Here is an 18,754-nt window from a genome sequence, read left to right as displayed (position 1 = left end):
ACCTCCCTGGCGAGGCGGGGGGCCCTGCGTCCGCCTCAGTCCGCGCAGCGGCCGCCCCTGCTTTCCGTCTCTGTGTGTCTCTTGGTCTTCCTCTCTTTTTTTTTTTGCCTCTGTGTGTGTCTGTCCGTGTTCCTCTCTTTGTGTCTGTCTCTCTTTTTCCGTTGAGGTCTTTCCCTCCCGCTCCCAGGCCCCTGCTTCTCCCCGTTGTCTTTTCAACTCTTTGTCACTTTCTTCCTCAGAGCCTTCTCTCCCCATCTCTGGGTCTGGATCTTTCTGCATCGCCATCAGTCATTTCCCCAACTGTTGCTTACCCTAGAGTCTCAAGGGTCAGCCTCTCGATGTCCATTTTTCTATGGACCCTTCTTTCCTTCCCGTCTCTTCCAGCTGTCTCTCTGTCTCTCTCTGATGCCCTTTCTCCTCAGTGTCTTTCAATTCACTTGCTCTGTCTCTCCATCATTATCCTTGTCTCGATTTCCCTCCCCTATCTAGCTCAGAAACTCTATCTCTGTCCCTCTCTGTCAACCGCCTCCGGATTTCCCCACCATCCCCAGTTTAGGGCCACAAACTCTCCAAATCCCACTTCTACAAGTCCACTCCCAGAGAACAGGTGTGGCCATGGTCAGAATTTGGTACCCGTCTCACCAGACAGTCCACTGTGTCTTTGGGACTTAAATACGCATAAATGAATATGGTTACCTGGGTCCCCTCTGTGTCCCCCTCTGCTCAGGCACATGGCCTGGGTTGGGGACCTTCCCAAGACACTTCCTGGTTCTTCCAGGGGACAGCCAAGACTGGCTACCTGGTCCCAGGTGTGGGGAGTGGTCAGGAGCTGGGGGAGGAGGGGGCTGAGGTCCTGGACCTCTGGGTCCCAGAGGAGGGGGGGAAGTGGTCCCCATGAGATCCGTGACTCCTGCGAAGGTCTGCAGTTGGGAAGGATTTATTATCACTAAGTGGCCATGACAGAGCAGGGAGGGGGGAGGTGACACTAATGAGGCTGCTACAATCAGCTCCCCTAGAAGCAGCGACTAAGGGCTCATTACCCGCTGGGTGGGGGGGAGCCTGGGAAAGGCAGTAAGGGGAGGATTGAGTTAGGGTGTGGGGAGGGGATGAGGACGGTCTAGAGGGAAGAAGAGTGGCCACTCCCAAGGGGGAAGTTGAGTCAGGATACTCCCAGGAAAGATTGTGAAAAGAGAGCGGGTCCCAAGGAAGTGGGGTGAGACACGGTTTGGGTGCCCAGCTGGGGGGGCAGCCCGGCTGGGTCACGGCTTCTCTAGCTGAACGTCTCCGATGTGGAGGCTACCCACATCCTGGTAGGTGCCCTGGAGGCCCCGGGAGATGTCCTCATACATGGAGCAGTCATCGAGGTTCAGGCCCTGGGGTGGAAATGGGGTGGTGAGCCTCAGGGCCCGGACGCCTGGGTCCCTGCTTCCCGGCCAACCTCAGGGAGGAACCCCGTAAGAGCCCCGCCCACAGACACGCACCTGTCCCCACCTTCCACTCACCTCATAAAGATTTTCATCTTCATAGTCATCCTGGACATCTGCCCCGAATTTCATGTTCTGCCACCGTTTCTGTTGGGGAATTGGGAGCCTCCGTGAATGGGGGAGAGAATGTGTTTTCAGACCCTCATGGAGGCCAGGAGGTGCTTTACCAGAAAGGGTAAGGGACATGCCCAGAGCCACATGTCCTGTAAATGGCAGGTCTCTCTGGGTCCAAGCCAGTGCCCTTTGGGCTGTCGCCACTGCCTGTTCTTCTCCACGAATAACAACAACAATAATAGTAAATGGCTGTAGTTGCCCCGCGCCCTAAAGATAGACTGGTGCTGGCCAGAGACTCTGGGAGGACACCAGCCCCCATCTTCCCTGGCCTTGGCTACATCTGGAGGCGACAGCACTCCTGGGTAGACGGGGAGAGTTGGACATCTCTGTGGGGGGCGGGGAATGTGAGGACACCCCTGGGGGGAGACTGAGCCAGGACGCCCCTCCGGGCCCAGCGCCATGTAAAATGCTTTCCTTATATTAAATTCCTGACCCCCTCACAGCCCCTATGGGGGGGGGCTGCCATTCTGTCAAGTTTTAGGCGGGACCCTGGTCCCCGGCGCGGCTCACCCTGAACAGCAGCAGCGTCCCAGGCACCACGGCGCAGATGAGTAGGATGATGCCCTCGGCTGTGATAATGTTGTTCTTGGTGCCCTCGCCCATGTCCAGGAAGGGCCTGGGGAGTGGCTCTGTGAGGAGGGAGTGCCGCTCAGAGCCCAGCGCCTCGAGTCCTCCCCTCGCCTCCCGGCCACACTCGCATCGAGGCCCAAGACCACTGAAGTCCCCACCTTGCAGGTGAGAAAATCAATCAGCCACCGTGTGTGAGCCGGGGAGTGAGGATGCCCGAGATGCAGGAGCTCAGGCACTGGCTCCACCCCCCCCACCCCCCCCACCCCCGCCCCTGTCACAGGTGAGGAAGCCAGCGGCCCTAGCGGCGGAGTGGTGTGCGCTCACCACGCACGCGCACGCGGAGGTATGGCCCCAGCTGTGGGGAGCTGTGCACTCACCACGCACGCGGAGGTAGGTCCCACAGGAGCGCTGGACCTTCTGGCCTTCCTTGACCTGGCACCTGTACATGCCCCTGTGGCTCTTGGTCACCTGCTGGATGACCAGCTCGCCCTTGGGGCCCGGGCTTGAGAGCTCCATCATCGGGGGCCACGTGGAGTTGCCCTGGAGGATGCGCCACCATGTGATGTTGGGGTTGCTGCCGTTGTGTCTGCACAGGAGGCGGACGTCGTCCCCAATGCTCACCGTCACCGATGGTGGGCCCCAGTCCACCCACAGGGCCTGGCACCTGGGGCCTGCGGAGAGGCAAATGCGTGAGGGACCGTGAATGGAGACACAGGCCCAGCCCGGCCCCTGCTTCTACAGCGCTCCTGGCTGTGTGTGTGCATGTGTGAGTGGTGGGGGTGTGTGCAGAAGAGTGTGAGTGACACACTGCTGGGGGGTCCCCACTCGCCTCTCCAGAGCCAGCTCCTGCCACCCTCTCCGTACCTGCTCCGAGCTTCGGCCCCACTGAGCTCACTGGCACTTGGATAGTCGGGTCCCCAGTGCTAGCAGTGCCCCCCAGGCAGCTCCTTCTAGAATCAGTTTGGGCATCACCTCCTCCTGCAGGCCTTCCTAGATTATTTTCTCACCCCAGCCCCAGCCTGGCCACACACCTGGCGCTTTATATATTGTGTATAACTGTCACAGAACCCTTAGACGTCGGTTCTCTCATTATCCCATTTTACAAGTGTGACAGCTGAGGCCCAGGGCGGCAGGAGTGGCTCAGGGGTTCGAACCCAGGCCCCCTGGCCCTGGGCTGCTTCCTGCCGGTTTGTGAGTCTGTCCTGCCCTGTGACCCTGGGCCTGCCCCTTGTCCTCCGTTTGCGTAACTTTGTGTGTGTCAAGCTGGGTGCCAGGGGTGAGTTCAGTGTTTGGGCTGGGCTGGGCGTTAGGGGAGGGCCTCAGCTAGGTGGTTGGCGGGAGGGGGCTGGGTGGCCCAGGCTGGGGAAGCCCCAGTTCTTGTGCCACTATCCCCCCCCTCTGCCCCCTCGCTGCCCTCGGGCCAGTCCACATGGCTGTCTGTGGCGGGAGGAGGAGAGAGGTGGCGGCAGAGGCAGCAACCTGAGGGTCACGGACTCCAAACTCAGCTCCCAGTGGAAATTTGGGGTGACTGGCCACCTCTCTAAACTCCGTCAAATGGGGTGCTCACAGCCCTGCCAGCTGGCCTTGCGTGAGAGAGGAAGGGGGAAGGTCACCGGCTCCCCCAGCACTGAGAAGGGGTTCCCTACCTAGGGGATGGTGACCGGGATTCAAGGCAGAGAAGGAGAAAAGCTTTTTCTCCCCTGAAACTGAGCACTACCCACAGTCCCCTCCCTGCCCCCAGCTCTGGAGCTCAGTCAAGGGCAGCCTTAGTTCCTTATTTTGATCTGGGGGGACGAGGAGGTGCGGAAGGTGTCTCTCGCCCTGCCTCCCCCACGGGGGATGCCCCTTCAATTTCGCTGAGCCCCCCTCCAGCCTCCCGTTGGCCTGCTTGGGACGGTCAAGCAGATGCAGTTTCTACGGGGTCTTTTCTAGACCCCTCCTGCCAGCTCCTCTCCCGTCCCCACTGCCTGGGCCCTCTCAACAGTCTCCCAGTTCCCCCCCCCACCTGCCCCCAGCACCTGCCTGTTGACCACGTACCCATGCTAGCAGCGAAGATCAAGAGGAGAAAGATGGTGGCATGCGGGGTTTGGCGGGCTCGGGGACCCCCAGGCATCTTCTCCCAGTGGGTTGTTTTGTCTGGGTAGCAGCGGCCCTGGGGTACCAGATCCCACCTCGGCCGAGCCCCAAACCCCGCCCCACTTCCTGCCCAGCCCTTCGGAGATGGGCTCCACTGGCCCCGCTGCTGCGTCCTTTGGTTGTCAGGTTGGGGGCAGCCCCTGCCGGGAGGCTTCAGGCCGTGAGTGGGGAGGAACTGCTCCCTGCACCTGTGGCCGCCACAACTCCCCCGAGAGGAGGCTGCTTGGGTGGGGGAAGAGGTTGGTTTAAGGCCTGGCTCGTCACTGCAAAGGAAGCCCGAGGGAGCCAGAGTTCGGGGTGCCTGCTGCGCACAGGTGGTCAGGGGACGTGGGTGGCTCCGAGCCTGGTCTTTCCTCTCACTGGCCTTGGGCAAAACGTGTCCCCTCTCTGAGCCTCCGTGTCCTCCCTCCTTGGGGTTGGAAAAGAGGATTTAAAGAGGTTGTGCATGCACAGCACTGAACACAGGGCCTGGCACGTAGTAGGTGCTCAGTAAATGTTAGTTACTGTTAATGCTCATGAGGAATACATGAGGCAGGCCCACCAGCTCCGTGACTAGGTGGTGGCTTCCCTTTCCAAGATTTGGCATTTTTAATTCAAGAGATAAGGATAAAAATATCTCCCTGATGTTGTGACATAAGTTGATGTTCCCGACACCCAAAGGGCCACGATGGGCTCTTTCTTGGTGTTCTTTCAGCCTCTCCACAAGTGGGCAAGGTAGGCCACCCCCCATTTTACAGTGGAGGAAGCTGAGGCCATCACAGAGAGGGAACACCATCACTGTTACTTGCCCAGTTTGTACAGTCTGGTGGTGGAGCAGGGATTCCAAGTCACTTATGTGTGACCAGCTTCCTTTGAGCATTATTGTAGGTCAAGTGGGAGGAAAACGAGGCCTGAGGGGTGGGGGGGGTGGGGGAATGACATGAGGTTGTTTAGATGTTTGTGAGCAGTTAGGGGACCATCTCATACATGCGCGCGCACACACACACACACAAGGAGACCCCATGAAAAAATTCACGGCAGGGAGATTTTTGGTAGCAAAAACTGGGAACAGACGAAAAGCCCATTTACAGGAGAAGGGATGCATAAATTGAGGTATAGTCAGTCAATGGCGTAGCACACAGCAGAAGAGGCCGAGCTTTGCTCGTCAACATGGCTGCATCTCAGAAACAACAAGAAAATGAGAAGAAATGTACTATGACAGGATCCGGCTGGCTTGTTTTCAAAAGGCAAAACAACAGCGTGTGCTGTTAGGGACACATGTGTCTACAGTAAAGGTGTAAACGCATGCAGGGGAGTGATACCCCACTCCCGAGAGGGGTTACCTCTGGGGGAAGCAAGGAGGTTGCGACTGGGAAGGGTACACAGAGGGCTTTGTCTGTCTTAGTTTTATGCCTTGCTTTACTTTTTAAGCTGGGTGGTGGGTTCATGGGTCTTATTTATTTATTTATTTTTGGCTGCGCGGGGTCTTCGTTGCTGCGCGCAGGCTTTCTCTAGTTGCGGCGAGCAGGGGCTACTCTTCGTTGCGGCGCATGGGCTTCTCATTGCGGTGGCTTCTCTTGTTGCGGAGCACGGGCTCTAGGCACGCGGGCTTCAGTAGTTGTGGCTCGTGGGCTCTAGAGCACAGGCTCAGTAGTTGTGCATGGGCTTAGTTGCTCCATGGCACGTGGGATCTTCCCGGACCAGGGCTCGAACCCGTGTCCCCTGCATTGGCAGGTGGATTCTTAACCACTGCGCCACCAGGGAAGTCCCATGGGTCTTTGTTACACTATTATGTATATATACTGTTTTGCATGCTTGAAGTATTTTTTTTTTTAAAAAAAGGTGCAACTGTCACCCACACAGAAGAACATGGGCCTCAAGACTTCACACCTCCTGGGTTTGAATCTCAGCTCTGGTCATCTGAGCCTCAGTTTCTCTTCCTGTAATCTGGGCATAACCTCCCTACCTGTGAGGCTGTAAGAATATCACAGTGTGCTTAGCACAGTTCCTAGGACACAGTTCCTCTTCTCTGGCCCTCGGGCCTTCCCTCCTTCCCTCCAGGGACCCAGGTGTTCTGTTGGCTCCCTCTCTGTACAGCAGGTCATTAGCCCCTCTGTACTAAAGTTCTTCCTGTAACCCCCATGTAGGAAGACGTCTGGATCCAGACGCTGCAGCCCTTAGGAATTCACCTCCTTCAGCATCCTTCCTGGCTGAGCCGGTTTCCAGGCCCTCGACTGCCTCCCAGTGGCTGAAGCCGCCGCACTGTAGGCCCTCTCAGGCTCGCTGGCCTGCCTGGGCACCTCCACCTCCCGCTTACCCAGCACCCTGGTATCTGGCACTGTGAGCAAACCAGACGCTTGGCATTGCATTCCCAGGACGACCCTGGGAAATATCTTCATCCTCAATCAGCAAAAGAGGAAACTTAGGCCCCAAACAAGGACTGGCTGAAGGCCATGCCCAGGAGTGTAAGCCTTTGGGCCTCATTTTCCCCACTTCTAAGGGACAGTGCCCTGTAGTGGCTAGAGCCCGGGTCCAAATGCTGGCTTTGCCACCTCCTGGCTGTGGGACATCAGGCAAATTACCCAACCCGTGACTGATCTTCCCCACCTCCAAACTGCGCCTTTTGGTACCTATTTCACAGCGTATTAAGTGATATATTTATAAAGCACCTTGCACGTGGCAGGCTCTAGTCCAGTGTTTATTCAGATCAAATCTTCCAGTCCTGACAACTTCCAGGCTGGGGGAAATGACACCTCCATCCCCCACTGGGTGCAGGGACTCTTTGGTTTGATACTTTCCATTTTGGACATCTCGGTGCATCAGGTGTGCCTTTGAGCCAAGACTCGGCACCTCCCCGAATCCCTCAGGTAGGGGTAAGCAGCTTTACAGGCAGGAGCACAAGGCCGAGGGTAAGTTTGCTCAAGGTCGCACAGAATTTTGGGCAGTGTTGGAATTTGAACCCAAGTCATTGGGAGTTCAAAGCCAGGCTTGGCACTGGAAGGAAATGGGTTTGATCTGAGGAGTAACTTGGGATGCGGGAACCTCAGGGGTCTTGGCCTAGCCAGCTCAGGCCCAGCATCTTAGTTTTCCCCAAATGGGAGGTGGGCCAGGTCTCAAAGCGTGGTAAGGGGACCCTTCCAAAGCTTAGCACCTGCCTACTGGAAGCCCTTTGCACCTCCCACCTGGGCCAGGAGACCAATCACAGGTGGGGCTCCCGTCCCATTAGTGCAAAGAGCCAATCACCATGCAGAACTGTGGTGGGGGGGGCGACACCACGAGGGCCCTGGGAACTTGGCCTCTATGCAGGGGCCATGCCCCTCCCTTTAGGAGGGAAGTAGCAGCCCCCTGCCGGCTGGGTCCCTGCTGCAGCTTCAGCACTGCATCCCAATTCTTGGGGCAGGTACAGCTAGCTCCATCTTACAGCAGGGCCCAGGCCAGAGATCCCCAAAGTGAAGGCTCCCGTGTAGGTCAGGAAAAGGACGTGTATACCAGGCAGGTCACCTTGGGCTGGAAGCACACGAAGGACCGCCCCGAGTGACGGCTTTCCCTGTCCACTTCCTTCCAGAGAAGCAGCACCTGAGCCCCAGGGCCCTCCTGTTTTGTTCCAGCAGGGTCCAAGGCTCCACGTGGGGCCACTGCTTGAACTTTCCGTTTCTTTTTCTGAGACCCGCAAAGGCAAGGTGTGGGAGAGGAGCAAGGGCCCCCTGGGTCTTGCACCACCGTCTCGCCCACTTGGGGCAGAACCGTGTGAACCTGGAAGGCCAGGCCTCAGGTTTCCGAGGCTGTTGAGTACCACAGCCATCCAGGAAAGGCCCTGGCCCCCCTCTTTCTCAAGGGAAGGGAAGTGCAGTGCAGCACTCCTTCCTCTTGCCCGGCCACCCCCCAATCAAGAGACCCAGACCAGGACTACGAACGAGGCAGTTTATTAACCCAGCATCGTTTGTTCTAATGCTTCTTGTTGGCAGCTGCCACCTGTGGGAAAGATGGACAAACAGTTAAGATCAGCTGTGGGGTCTGTGTTCAAGCACGTCACAGTAGCTCCCCAGTAGCTATGGGATGCCAGGCACCCTGATTCGTGGTTTACATGTATTCATCTCATCCGATCCTCACAATCTTGGGTACCTCCCCATTTTACAGAAGGATAGAACTGGGACTCTCAAGGAAAGAGAGCGTTGTCGTGTGTTTCCAATCTGCCCATCACTCCACACTGCTGTTTGTGCCAGGCCCTGCTCTGCCCTGAAGAGCCACCTTCTCATTCCAGGCCACCCCAATCCCCAGAGGGCTGACACCTCCGTTCTCTTCTGACACTTAAGTGACTCAACAGTCCAAGACTCCCAGGAGGCCTGAGTCAAGAGGTCATGCCAGACCCCGGGGGCCTCTGTTGCCGTAGCTCATGGAATCGTCACCACCTCCCTCCGAGGTAGGCAAAAGCAGATCTCTCTACAGACGGGGAGCCTGGCTCCAGGTGAAGGGACTCTGGCCCAGGGTGTCTATAGTCAGTCAGCATCTGGATGGAGACCGGGGTTCTCAGGCACCCCAACACTCAGTAAGCATGAAGACTAAGGAAGAAAACACTGCAGCCGGGATCAGAAGGCTGACCAGGAAGAGGGAGTCGCGTGTGCGGGAGCGTGCCCTGCAGAAGCCAGCCCGGCGAGCCGCACCCTGGGCCTCCCTTCACCCAGGCACCTGCATTTTCAACCAGCCCCCACAGGAAGTCTGTCAGAAACGTTCTTTCTCCTGCACCCTCCTCCCCTTGGCTGTGCCCTCCAGGGGAGGAAACTCCCATCTGACAAAACCCAGGCTCCAGAAACACCCAGGTGGTGACTGAGGTACCCAGCCCTCACCTGTCCAGCGATTCTGTCCAGATCTCTCTGTCCCTGAGGTGTTAGTTTGCGGCCCCTGTGGGAGAGAAGGGTCATATAGCCCCAGGTGAGTGCAGGCTCCCACCAGCATCCCTGATCCCTGCCAGGCCTCTCCTGGACACGAGCCAGGCTTTCCAAGAAGGCACCTGGCCACAGGACCACATGACACCAGCCAAGTCCCACTGAGGTCCCTAGCCGGCTGCATTCCAACAAGCTGGAGGCTGGAGTGGGAGCTCCCCTGGGAGCTGATGGGGTGCCGTTTGTGCAAGCATTAGATCAAAAGCCCCGAAAAATCAATTGGGAAAAGCTAACGAGCAGGCTAATGAAAGCGGACAGTCGCTAAATTACCTTCCTGGAGCCTGGAGTAGTTAGCCAGAGAGGTCGAGGGGAGGCCCCGCGCCGTGCAGGATTCTGAAGAATCCCCTGCCTGGCTGGGGGGCAGGTGCACCGCCCCCCCCCCCACTTACCCATCTTGGTCCTTTTCCACCATTTTCAGCCCCTCCAGGGCCTGGAGGACCCGCCGGGCCACGCTCTTGGAGCCTCTGCTGAAGTGGCTGGGCATGACACCATTCCTCTGACGCCCCCCGTAGATCTTGGTCATGGAACCAACCCCAGCGCCGCCCCGGAGGTACAGGTGCCGTGCTGTGGAAGCTGGGTGGGAGGCAAGGGAGACTTGAGAACCCTTCTCAGGCAGAGAAGACGCTTCTCCACAGCTGAGGCAGCCTTAGGAAAGGGCCTTGCTCAAGGTCACAAATCTAGTTGTGTGCGGCAGCAGATTCTCACCTTACCGTTTTACAGTCAGGGAAACTGAAACGTGAGAATGCACACCAAGCCCCCGTACCTGACCACCCCCCAGTTCAGGAGACTGGCGTGCACAGGCAGTGGAGGGACTGCCGTAGCCACGTGACCAGGCAGGCAACCCACCCCCGCAGGGACTTGCTTAGCTGTTAGTGCCCAGCTGCGCTGCGAGGTGGACCTGAGGTTCTGTGGGGAGAGTCTAGCAAATGTTTAAGCCGTGACTGTCCCCCTTCATCTGCCTGGGAGCTCTGAAGGGCAGCAGAGCTGGAGAAGAGACCTACTGATCCTCCCACACCCCAGCGCTGGAGAGCTTAGGTAACAGTGGTAGCAGAGCTGACATCCTATGCAGCGGATGTTCCCAACCTGGAAGGTGCGTCACCCACTCTGTGGACTGGGATTCTGGTCCCTTGACGGGCTTGGGCAAGTCCCTCACCCACCCTGGCCAGCCTCCTTGGAAATCCTCTTCTGTTCAACTGGAACACGTGCCTGCCAAGCCCTATGCCATCTGCTTTTCACTCTCTCCTGAGGCAGTAACATGGCCTTAGCAGCCCGCCCGATACTGTGGCCTTGGCAAGTCACCTACCCTCCTCACCTGAGAACCGGGACAAAAAGTACCTCATTGAGCGCTACTGTGAAGATGCCATGAACGCGTCAGGTGCTACTTTCCTGTATGGAAAAGGTTAAACTCCACAGAGTACTCCTGGGCTCACGCCACAAGCTCCGTAGGGACAGCCCCTCCAGAAGGTTCTGCTCTTCTACCTCAGGGGGCCACTGAGGTTTGAAGAACTGGGGCCCAGGTGCTGGCCATCACACAGCCCTGCCTGGCTGAAAGCTCAAAGGTAGGGATTCAGGTCACCGCAGAGACCAGCACGTTAGATCCCCCTTAGTCCTGAAGATGAACGGGGGAGCCGAGGACTCATTCCTTCAATAATGACTTGCGCCAAGAGTCAGGGGGCGCTGGGCCATCTCCATGACCCGCCAGCGTCCTGAGCTGGGGGGAGGGGGAAGTGGCCAGGTGAGGTAGGCTCCTCCTTCCCTCCAGCTGCCCCTCCCAGAGCAGTTCCTGCGCACAACTTTTTCTCAGCCTCTCTCCTGCCCTCTAAGACCGTCTCCGGATACAGCCACAGGCTTCAGGGGCCAACAGTGCAGCACAAACCATGGCCACTTCTCCAGGACCACTGTGCAGCCTCTCCCTGATACCACTGCCTTTGTCCTCCACTCACTTTAAAACCACTCTCCTTGGTTCTTTTAGTCCTCACCCCACCCCCCAGATCAGGGATCTGTCCCTCTTCCAGGCACCAAGCAGCCCACCCACTGCCAGGATCAAGAGTCACCTGTTACAAGCCACCCCCCACAATCTTTCTGCCAGGAGTGACCTCACGGAAACTCGCCTTGAAGACCAGTGCAAATGCCCAACGGCTACGGCCACCCCCCTGCACCTGTCTGCTCACGCCCTGGCTCTAGGTGGAGATCTGCTCTCCCACTTGGGCTGGGGAAGGCGTTAAGAGCCTTACGAAGGGGCTGAGATGAACACTCCTAATTTCATGAACGCCCGGAAGAGGCTGCACACTAGAAGTGAATCTTGCTGAACCAGGACCAGCGCTCAGCCCAATCTCAGCACGGAAAGGGGCGGGCTGTCTGGTACATGGGGTCTGAACCCCAACACTGCTCCCTGTGAGCTGCGACAGAGTCCACCCCCTTCAAGTGGTCTGCGCCATGGTACTAAGGGGAACAACTTACTTCAACCCTGAGCAGTGACTGGCAAGGAACAAACTCCAATAAAGCTCAACCTTAGTTTCTCCCAGGGGGAGCGTCACGTCTTTCTTAATGACGCATAAAATTATCTGGTGCAGGAGAATTCCCTGGTGGTCCAGCGGTTAGGACTCTACCCTTTCACTGCAGGGGCCTGGGTTCAATCCCTGGTTGGGGAACTAAGATCTTGCAAGCTGAGCAGCACGACACACACACACACAGACACAGACACAGCACTCAGGCGCCCCAGTCCCACAGCTGCTCACTCACCGCTGGACACCTACTGAGACACACACTGTGTTCTTATTCTTACCTCCCCCCAAGCAGACCCTTCTGAGAACTGAGGTCAAGAAGCCTGTCTAGGGCCACACTGCACCACTCCCTTTCAAAGCCCTGCAGTGGTCCCCCCTTGACACTGCTCCTCCCCTCAGAGCACTCTCCCCACTCCCCTGAAACACGCTCTTTCTATCTCTACACCTCACCCCTCACACACACTGCCCCCTACACCACTGCCTGGTGAGTGCTCTCCCCTACAGGTCTGCAGCTCTTGCGGACCACCCTCAAGGCCCTGCCATCTCCCTCTGCCCTCTGTATCCCCCATACCTGAGGTCAATAGCTGTCCACACCGTGCTGGCTCTTATGTCTCCAGCATTTGACCCCCACTGCCCTGTTGCCCTCACTGCCAGAGCTCAGCCTCCCAGGACAGGTCGCTATCCCACTGGCTTCAGCCCCAAACCCCCGAGGGGGCCCACGATCCAGAGGAGGAAAAGCAAATACGGCAGACTGTGGTTTTGGAGTCAGCCTGCCACACCCTCCCACGGCCGTCACCGGTCTGTATCTCACTTTTCTCCTGGATAAATGACTATCTCCTATGACTCCACCTGTCCAGAGTATGGACTGACCAAACCAAGTGGGAGCACTCTCGACTCCAACAGAGGTCGGCAGACTTTTCCTGTAAAGGGTCGGAGAGCAGACCATGTAGCCTGTGGCATCGGCAACTCTCGCCTGTCATGATTTTATACAAACAGGCATGGCTGTGCCCCAACAACGCGCACACAACACACCCTGGTCTAGAACCCTTACACTGTGCCACTAGGGCAGCCGGGGAACTGAAGTCAAAAGCGAGCGTTGGAAATGCCAAGGGAGAGCAGCAGGGCAGGCAGAGGACGCACACCCAGCGTGATGTGTTGGCGAAGGCGCGCAGTGGGCAGAAAGGGGCCGCAGCAACTGTAGAGACGGCCAGCAGGCTCAACTCGGTGTGTGTTACCCAGGGTCCTTTCCCCATTTCCCCGTAATCTCTCCCCACCTAAAAAATAAAGTACAAAACGCTGCCAAGGGGACAGAGCTGCCCCCACCTCCAATCATGACAAGAGTCGGGCAGACTGTGGCATCAGCAGCTGGCAGACCACAAGCATGTTAACCTCCCTGACATCAACTGCAAATCGGCAACCACCAGACCTACTTGGGAAGTTTTTGTTAGGTACAGGTTATACAAAATATGCGTATTCACCTCATCAAATGGGAAAAGCTATGAGATTCTTTCTCCTCATCTTAGATCCAAAGTTGCCTTGCTTGACCTATCGGCTCTTGAAGCATCACCAAAGAGCAGTCAGGACCAGGCATGCCTTGCTTCCCAAGATGGGTGGATGACAGAGGTAGTGGTGGTCTCGTCCAGGCCCCGCCACCACTGATTGTGTGCCCGGGAGGTCAAGTCAGCTCCCCTTCACCAGACCCATTTTTCTGCCCAGATATGCTACCCATCCCACTCATCTCACAGACTTGACCTTTTAGTCCTCAGGGGTCAGAGACTGTAGCTGAGCATGCTGGCCCCTATGCCCAGTCTAGGGCCTGAAAGATTGGCCCACCATCTACAAAATACTTCATGCTCCGAGGTGCTGGGCACCTTATACCAAGGCCAACTCTTCTCAAGGTTATTCTGGAGTTTTGTCCAAACTCTGCTTCCCACCTACAGACAAGCTCTGGTCAGGACAGAGCCCCCACGTCACACAGGATGGCTGAAGACAAGAGAGGCCGAGAGCCTTTAGTGAAAGCCCTGTGCAGAGGCTGCCACCTTGGCACAATCCAGCCTTGAACCCCATCCCCTACTCCCAAGGTAAGCCTCCATGGGGGTGACTGGAGAAACTTGAAACATTAAAGACAGATGAGGCAACACTAGCACTAGCACTATGCAATCAGGGGCTACACTTAAAATCAGCCCTTCAGGGGCTTCCCTGGTGGCGCAGTGGTTGGGAGTTCGCCTGCCGATGCAGGGGACATGGGTTCGTGCCCCGGTCTGGAAAGATCCCACATGCCGCGGAGCAGCTAGGCCCGTGAGCCATGGCCGCTGAGCCTGCGCGTCCGGAGCCCGTGCTCCGCAACACGAGAGGCCATGGCAGTGAGAGGCCCCCGTACCGCAAAAAAAAAAATCAGTCCTTCAAAGTCATTACTAAAGGATTAATAAGAAGATAAAAAAAGGGACCAGTACAGGGTGACCATAAGGTTTTCTTCAGGACACTTGAGGCTTGCCAAGATCTAGAGCAACGAGTGACCTGATCAGATCTCCAGCCCCTTAGTTACGAACAACTCATTTAACGAGACAGTCTAGTGTGACGATCTGAACAATAAAACAGACCCATAGGCATTAAAAGGACAATGCCTCTCTCTAAAATGAACCACCTCCAGGCAAAATACGAACACCCTACTCATTTGTCCCTGGGTCCCCCACAAGACTCAGAGGAAAGCACAGGTCCTCACGTGAATCTCTTACAAATGAAGAAACAGATTCAGAGTACAAAATAATTGAATGTCACAAAAAACATGCAGTGATAAAGTCAAAGATTTCTCTCTTGTTATTTCTGGGGGCAAGTAAGAGCTCACAAAGGGGACACCCAGCCCCCCACGCCCCAGCCAAAGGCCCCAGTTCCTCACCAGCTCGTGTGTAGAACCAATTCTCATCATAGGGAGCGAGCTCTTTATGCTTGGCCAGCTTGACAGTGTCCACCCATTCAGGGACTTTCAGCTTCCCGGACCTGGGACCAAGACAGCGAGAAAGGCACAATTCAGGAGTCTCCACAAACTCCATCCCAATTCGCTCCCCTCAACACAACTGTAGATCAAGAAGAGCCCAATGTGTCCCAAAATACAAAGAGACTGAAACTCAAACACAACTCAGGCCTCATGTAGAAAGGATGGATCCCACAGAGACCTCCAACAAGCCTCCCCAGACTGAAAGCCTGCGGGCGCTGAGGGATCAGGCAAAGGCGACAGCCTCCACCCACTCGGACCGCAATCCCCACACTCACTTTTTGAGGAAGGCTGCCAGAGCTCTGACGAACTCCTGCTGGTTCACGTCCTTTACAGTAACTCCAGGCATCTACGGGAAAAGTCGAGCATGTGAACACAGGATTGATGAAGACGACTAACAAGGGTCGGGGGCCAGCCCCAACGCGATCTAAACCGTCGCACTCTCCTTACTTCCGAAGGCCCTACTTCAATTCCCCGCTTTAAAGACCCCTGCGCCTGTGGGTCCTACAGAACTCACTGACGCCCATGGTCTCTCCGGGTCGCACGAACACTACCTGCCCCCGTTTGTGAAGACGCTGTATGACCCCAACCCCTGATTCTGGGGTCCCCCGCACTCCCCGCTGCCCACCAAGCCCAGCCTCGGTTCCCGGAGAGCGCGAACCAGACATGCCCGGGCCTGCAGCTCGCACGTGGCCTCAACTCCAGGGGGCGGGGCGGCCCCGCGCGGGTACCCCGGAGCTCCCAAGCACACGCTCCGGGATCGCGAATCGGGCCCCGGCACCCCGCACCCGGTTCGGACCGGAGCACTCAGCTTACCGTGCGGCCTCCAAGCTGCCAGCCAGGGAAAAGGGAGCAACGGGGTTTCCCGGGCGCACAAGTCGGGCGTTGGTTATCGCGAGAGTTCCGAGAACTCGCGAGAACGGGGTTAGGAAAAAAGCGGCCGCGCCTCTCTCAGGGCAAATGTGGCTTCCCCTCCGTGAACGTGGGAGGGTGTGGCGTGAGGGCGGAGGCTTGTTTCCTCCCCGCCCTTCCTTCTCCTGCAGCTTGAGGAGCTCTCGTCTTGAGTTGGAGGGAATCTAGCTTCGTTTGCGTTGATCATGCATGGAACAAACAGCGGCGGAGACTGTATCTCCTGGCGGAAGTTATGGGTGGGCAGGAAATAAAGAGACCTGGCTACTCCTGGCGCCACCAGCGGGACGACCACTTTTCCGGGTGGAAGTGGCTTTTCTGGCCGGAAGTGGGGCTAGTAAGGGCGGAACTGTGACCGGGAGAGCAGGGGAAGGGCAGCGAAGAAATGTGGCCACCACCTACCCTTCCTCAACCAGCAGTACTCGCGAGAGCGGAAGGGGACGGAAGCCGCGCCCTTCTTAGGGCGGAAATTGCTTCACCACAGCCCAGGAGAGCGGAGTGGGAATGAGGCAGTGGAGGCGGGGAGCAGATAAGGTCAGGGGCAAAGGGACAGAGGCGGGACCTTCCGAGAAGCTCAGCTCTGCCTCCTAGCGCCTGAGTCTCTTCGCAGTTAGTGCACACATATTAATTCTATCAACAAATACTTTTTGTGTGCCTACTCTGTGCAAGGCACAGGTAAACATTATGTAGTATTACGTGCATTATCTAGTTTAATCCTTCTAAGGTCCAACACCCAAGAACACAAAGAACACACCTGTGGTTTGATAAAGTTGCTAACTTGCTGCAAGGAGAAAACATTTTTTTTTTTTTTTTGCTGTGCGCGGGCCTCTCACTGTTGTGGCCTCTCCCGTTGTGGAGCACAGGCTCCGGACGCACAAGCTCAGCGGCCATGGCTCACGGGCCCAGCCGCTCCGCGGCATGTGGGATCTTCCCGGACTGGGGCACAGAACCCGTATCCCCTGCATCGGCAGGCGGACTCTCAACCACTGCGCCACCAGGGAAGCCCAAGGAGCAAGCATTTAATGTGAATCCTAATGTAAACCATACTGTGTCAGTGTAGATTCAGCCGGTGTAACAAATGAACCACTCTGGTGTAGGATGCTGGTAGTGGGGGAGGCTGTGGGAGGGCCGGGGGACTATGAGAACTCTTACTTTCTGCTTAATTTTGCTGTGAACTTAAAAACTACTCAAAAGAAAAAAAACCCACCTCTTAAAAAGTGGTTCGAGGGTAGGAAGTTGTTTATGTTGTGATGAGGGGAGAGGCCACGTTAGAGTACATTAACTCTGTAGGAAAAAGAAATTCCTAAGGAATCAAGACAGCGTGGTTCACTTAGTCATCTATTCTGAGAACCCACAGAGGAGTTGCACGCAGGCCCTGCCCTCTGAGAGTACTTATTCTTGGAAGGGAAGACATAGTTGGACAGAGACGGGCACAGCTCAGGGTGATCAGGCCTGCAAACTGCGGGCCAAGGGCCCCTAAGGAATGTAAGGAAGTCTACCTAAGGGGCTTATCAGAGACATTGTCAGATGAAAAGGATGGGGGTCTATGCAGGGCATGGGTTATAGGACTGTCCATGTGTCTATATTGGCGGCTGCAGAGCCAGCTACACAATGGGACGGGGATACAGAATGAGGTCTACATGGCCCAGGCAATGAGGGTCTGAGTAGAGAAACTGGATGGGCATGGGTGGTATGATGTTGATTCTACATTGCTCAAGGAGTGTGGTCTGGAGTGGAACAGGTTCACATAGGGCTGACATGAAAGGAAGCATGGATTCCCAAAGGGCAGAATGTAAAATGAGCTCCTGATGTGAAACATGGGTGTCTGTGGGGGAGACTTGTTTGGAGAGAGGAGCAGGATGGTGCTTCACATTTGGAACCTCACCGGTTATTTCTGCAGAACATCAGGATGGTACATGAAGGAAGCTTAGAAGAGGGATGATTTACTCAGTACCCTATTGGACCTGGGCAACACCTTTCCTCACCTGGCAGTGGGTAATGGGAAAGGAAGTGACACATGAAACAGTGCTCACAGTCTATTGGCTTTAATCTCCAAAGGCTGGTCAGAGGCCAAGGGCCCGCTGGCTCCCCACAACCACAGGTGAAGGATGCTGCAGCCAGAGGAGCATGAGCAATTTGTAAATGTGCCCTTTTCCCCACAGCTGACCTCTGCAGAGCCTCCACCCTTCTCCCTCAGGCACCAATGGGGAAGCCCTGACAATCTGATAGACAAAGTAGGCCTAGCCAGTAGTGTAAAAAGCCCTGCCAGATCTGACAAGAAGGGGAGATGGGCTGCAGAGAAATGGTCTGTGAAGAGTGGCCTGCCCCAGCTCCTTCCTCCAGTCTCCATCACTTTTTTTCCCCTCCCTTTTCTCATGTCATCCTTTAACCTCAAATTATACTTTCTCTTTTACTCTTCCCAGCTGTGTGAGCTTGGTGTACTGGGGACCTTTGGTCAGCCCTGAGTAGCAGGGTCTTAGCCACGTTGCATGTTGCAACGCTTCCCTCCCCCCTTGACTATGTGGGCTTGGTTTTCTGTCACTGGGAGAGCATGGCACAGCAAGGTTTAGGCAGGTCTATTAAGGGTCAATCACACATCTAAGTTAAAACAAGGTCAGGGAAGGAAGGTGTGAAGCAGACTTTGGGCTTTGGTTATCTTGCACTGAGTCCTGGGAAGTGTTGGAGATTTGTTGCTCTGTAATGTTAGAATTAGAAGCAGCTCACCTTCTCAAGGCCCCGAACTAGAAAAGAGCAAGTTGTAATTGGATGCCATCACCATCAATTATCTTGAATAAAAAGAGGTGTAGGTAACATTAGGAAAAAGAATCAGTGATCAGGCACGTCCCTTGAACTTTCTGTTTGGCCCTTCTAAGAGTAGAAATGGGGATGGGGGTCTCCGAGTCTTCATATCTTTGGAATAGCTCACCAGGTCTTCACGTGCTTGGAACAGTTCAAGGAGAAGGACTTGACAGCAGAGGACTAAGAAACAAACGTGAGTAAGACATTATTACTTACTGCTATCTTGAGTAGAAAAATAAAGACTTTTTGAAAAACCCTCGGGACTTGTGTCTGTCTCCTGGAGTCCTGAATTTTTCACTCTATGTATTATAAAAATTACCTATTGAT

At 56.0% G+C, this 18,754-nt stretch overlaps 2 protein-coding genes across 2 annotated transcripts; both read right to left on the bottom strand.

The window, feature by feature from the left end:
• Positions 1-927: 927 nt before the first annotated feature.
• CD79A (CD79a molecule) lies at positions 928-4,316 on the bottom strand. The gene is made up of 5 exons (XM_059998853.1): positions 4,206-4,316; positions 2,546-2,839; positions 2,109-2,227; positions 1,503-1,571; positions 928-1,373 (listed from the first exon to the last, which is right to left on the bottom strand). Exons 1-5 carry the CDS (start codon positions 4,279-4,281, stop codon positions 1,260-1,262), a joined length of 672 nt encoding a protein of 223 aa, XP_059854836.1. The 5' UTR covers positions 4,282-4,316; the 3' UTR covers positions 928-1,259.
• A 3,874-nt stretch (positions 4,317-8,190) lies between these two features.
• RPS19 (ribosomal protein S19) lies at positions 8,191-15,620 on the bottom strand. The gene is made up of 6 exons (XM_059998852.1): positions 15,536-15,620; positions 14,998-15,068; positions 14,624-14,724; positions 9,613-9,796; positions 9,128-9,182; positions 8,191-8,255 (listed from the first exon to the last, which is right to left on the bottom strand). The coding sequence occupies exons 2-6, from the start codon at positions 15,066-15,068 to the stop codon at positions 8,229-8,231; spliced, it is 438 nt and encodes a 145-aa protein (XP_059854835.1). The 5' UTR covers positions 15,536-15,620; the 3' UTR covers positions 8,191-8,228.
• Between the last annotated feature and the right edge of the window lie 3,134 nt (positions 15,621-18,754).

This window comes from Delphinus delphis, chromosome 20 (genome assembly GCF_949987515.2).
Source record: "Delphinus delphis chromosome 20, mDelDel1.2, whole genome shotgun sequence".
Lineage (NCBI taxonomy): Eukaryota > Metazoa > Chordata > Mammalia > Artiodactyla > Delphinidae > Delphinus > Delphinus delphis.
This window is presented reverse-complemented; position numbering and strand designations above follow the sequence as displayed.

Excerpts from the sequence above, each read along its gene's own strand:
- CD79A (XM_059998853.1), bottom strand. The coding sequence starts at position 4,281 with ATGCCTGGGGGTCCCCGAGCCCGCCAAACCCCGCATGCCACCATCTTT. Across the intron at positions 1,572-2,108 it reads GGACGCTGCTGCTGTTCAGG|AAACGGTGGCAGAACATGAA; the intron begins GTGAGCCGCGCC and ends ATTCCCCAACAG. Across the intron at positions 1,374-1,502 it reads AAGATGAAAATCTTTATGAG|GGCCTGAACCTCGATGACTG; the intron begins GTGAGTGGAAGG and ends TTTCCACCCCAG.
- RPS19 (XM_059998852.1), bottom strand. The coding sequence starts at position 15,068 with ATGCCTGGAGTTACTGTAAAGGACGTGAACCAGCAGGAGTTCGTCAGA. Across the intron at positions 14,725-14,997 it reads CTGGCAGCCTTCCTCAAAAA|GTCCGGGAAGCTGAAAGTCC; the intron begins GTGAGTGTGGGG and ends TCTTGGTCCCAG. Across the intron at positions 9,797-14,623 it reads TTGGTTCTACACACGAGCTG|CTTCCACAGCACGGCACCTG; the intron begins GTGAGGAACTGG and ends CCTCCCACCCAG.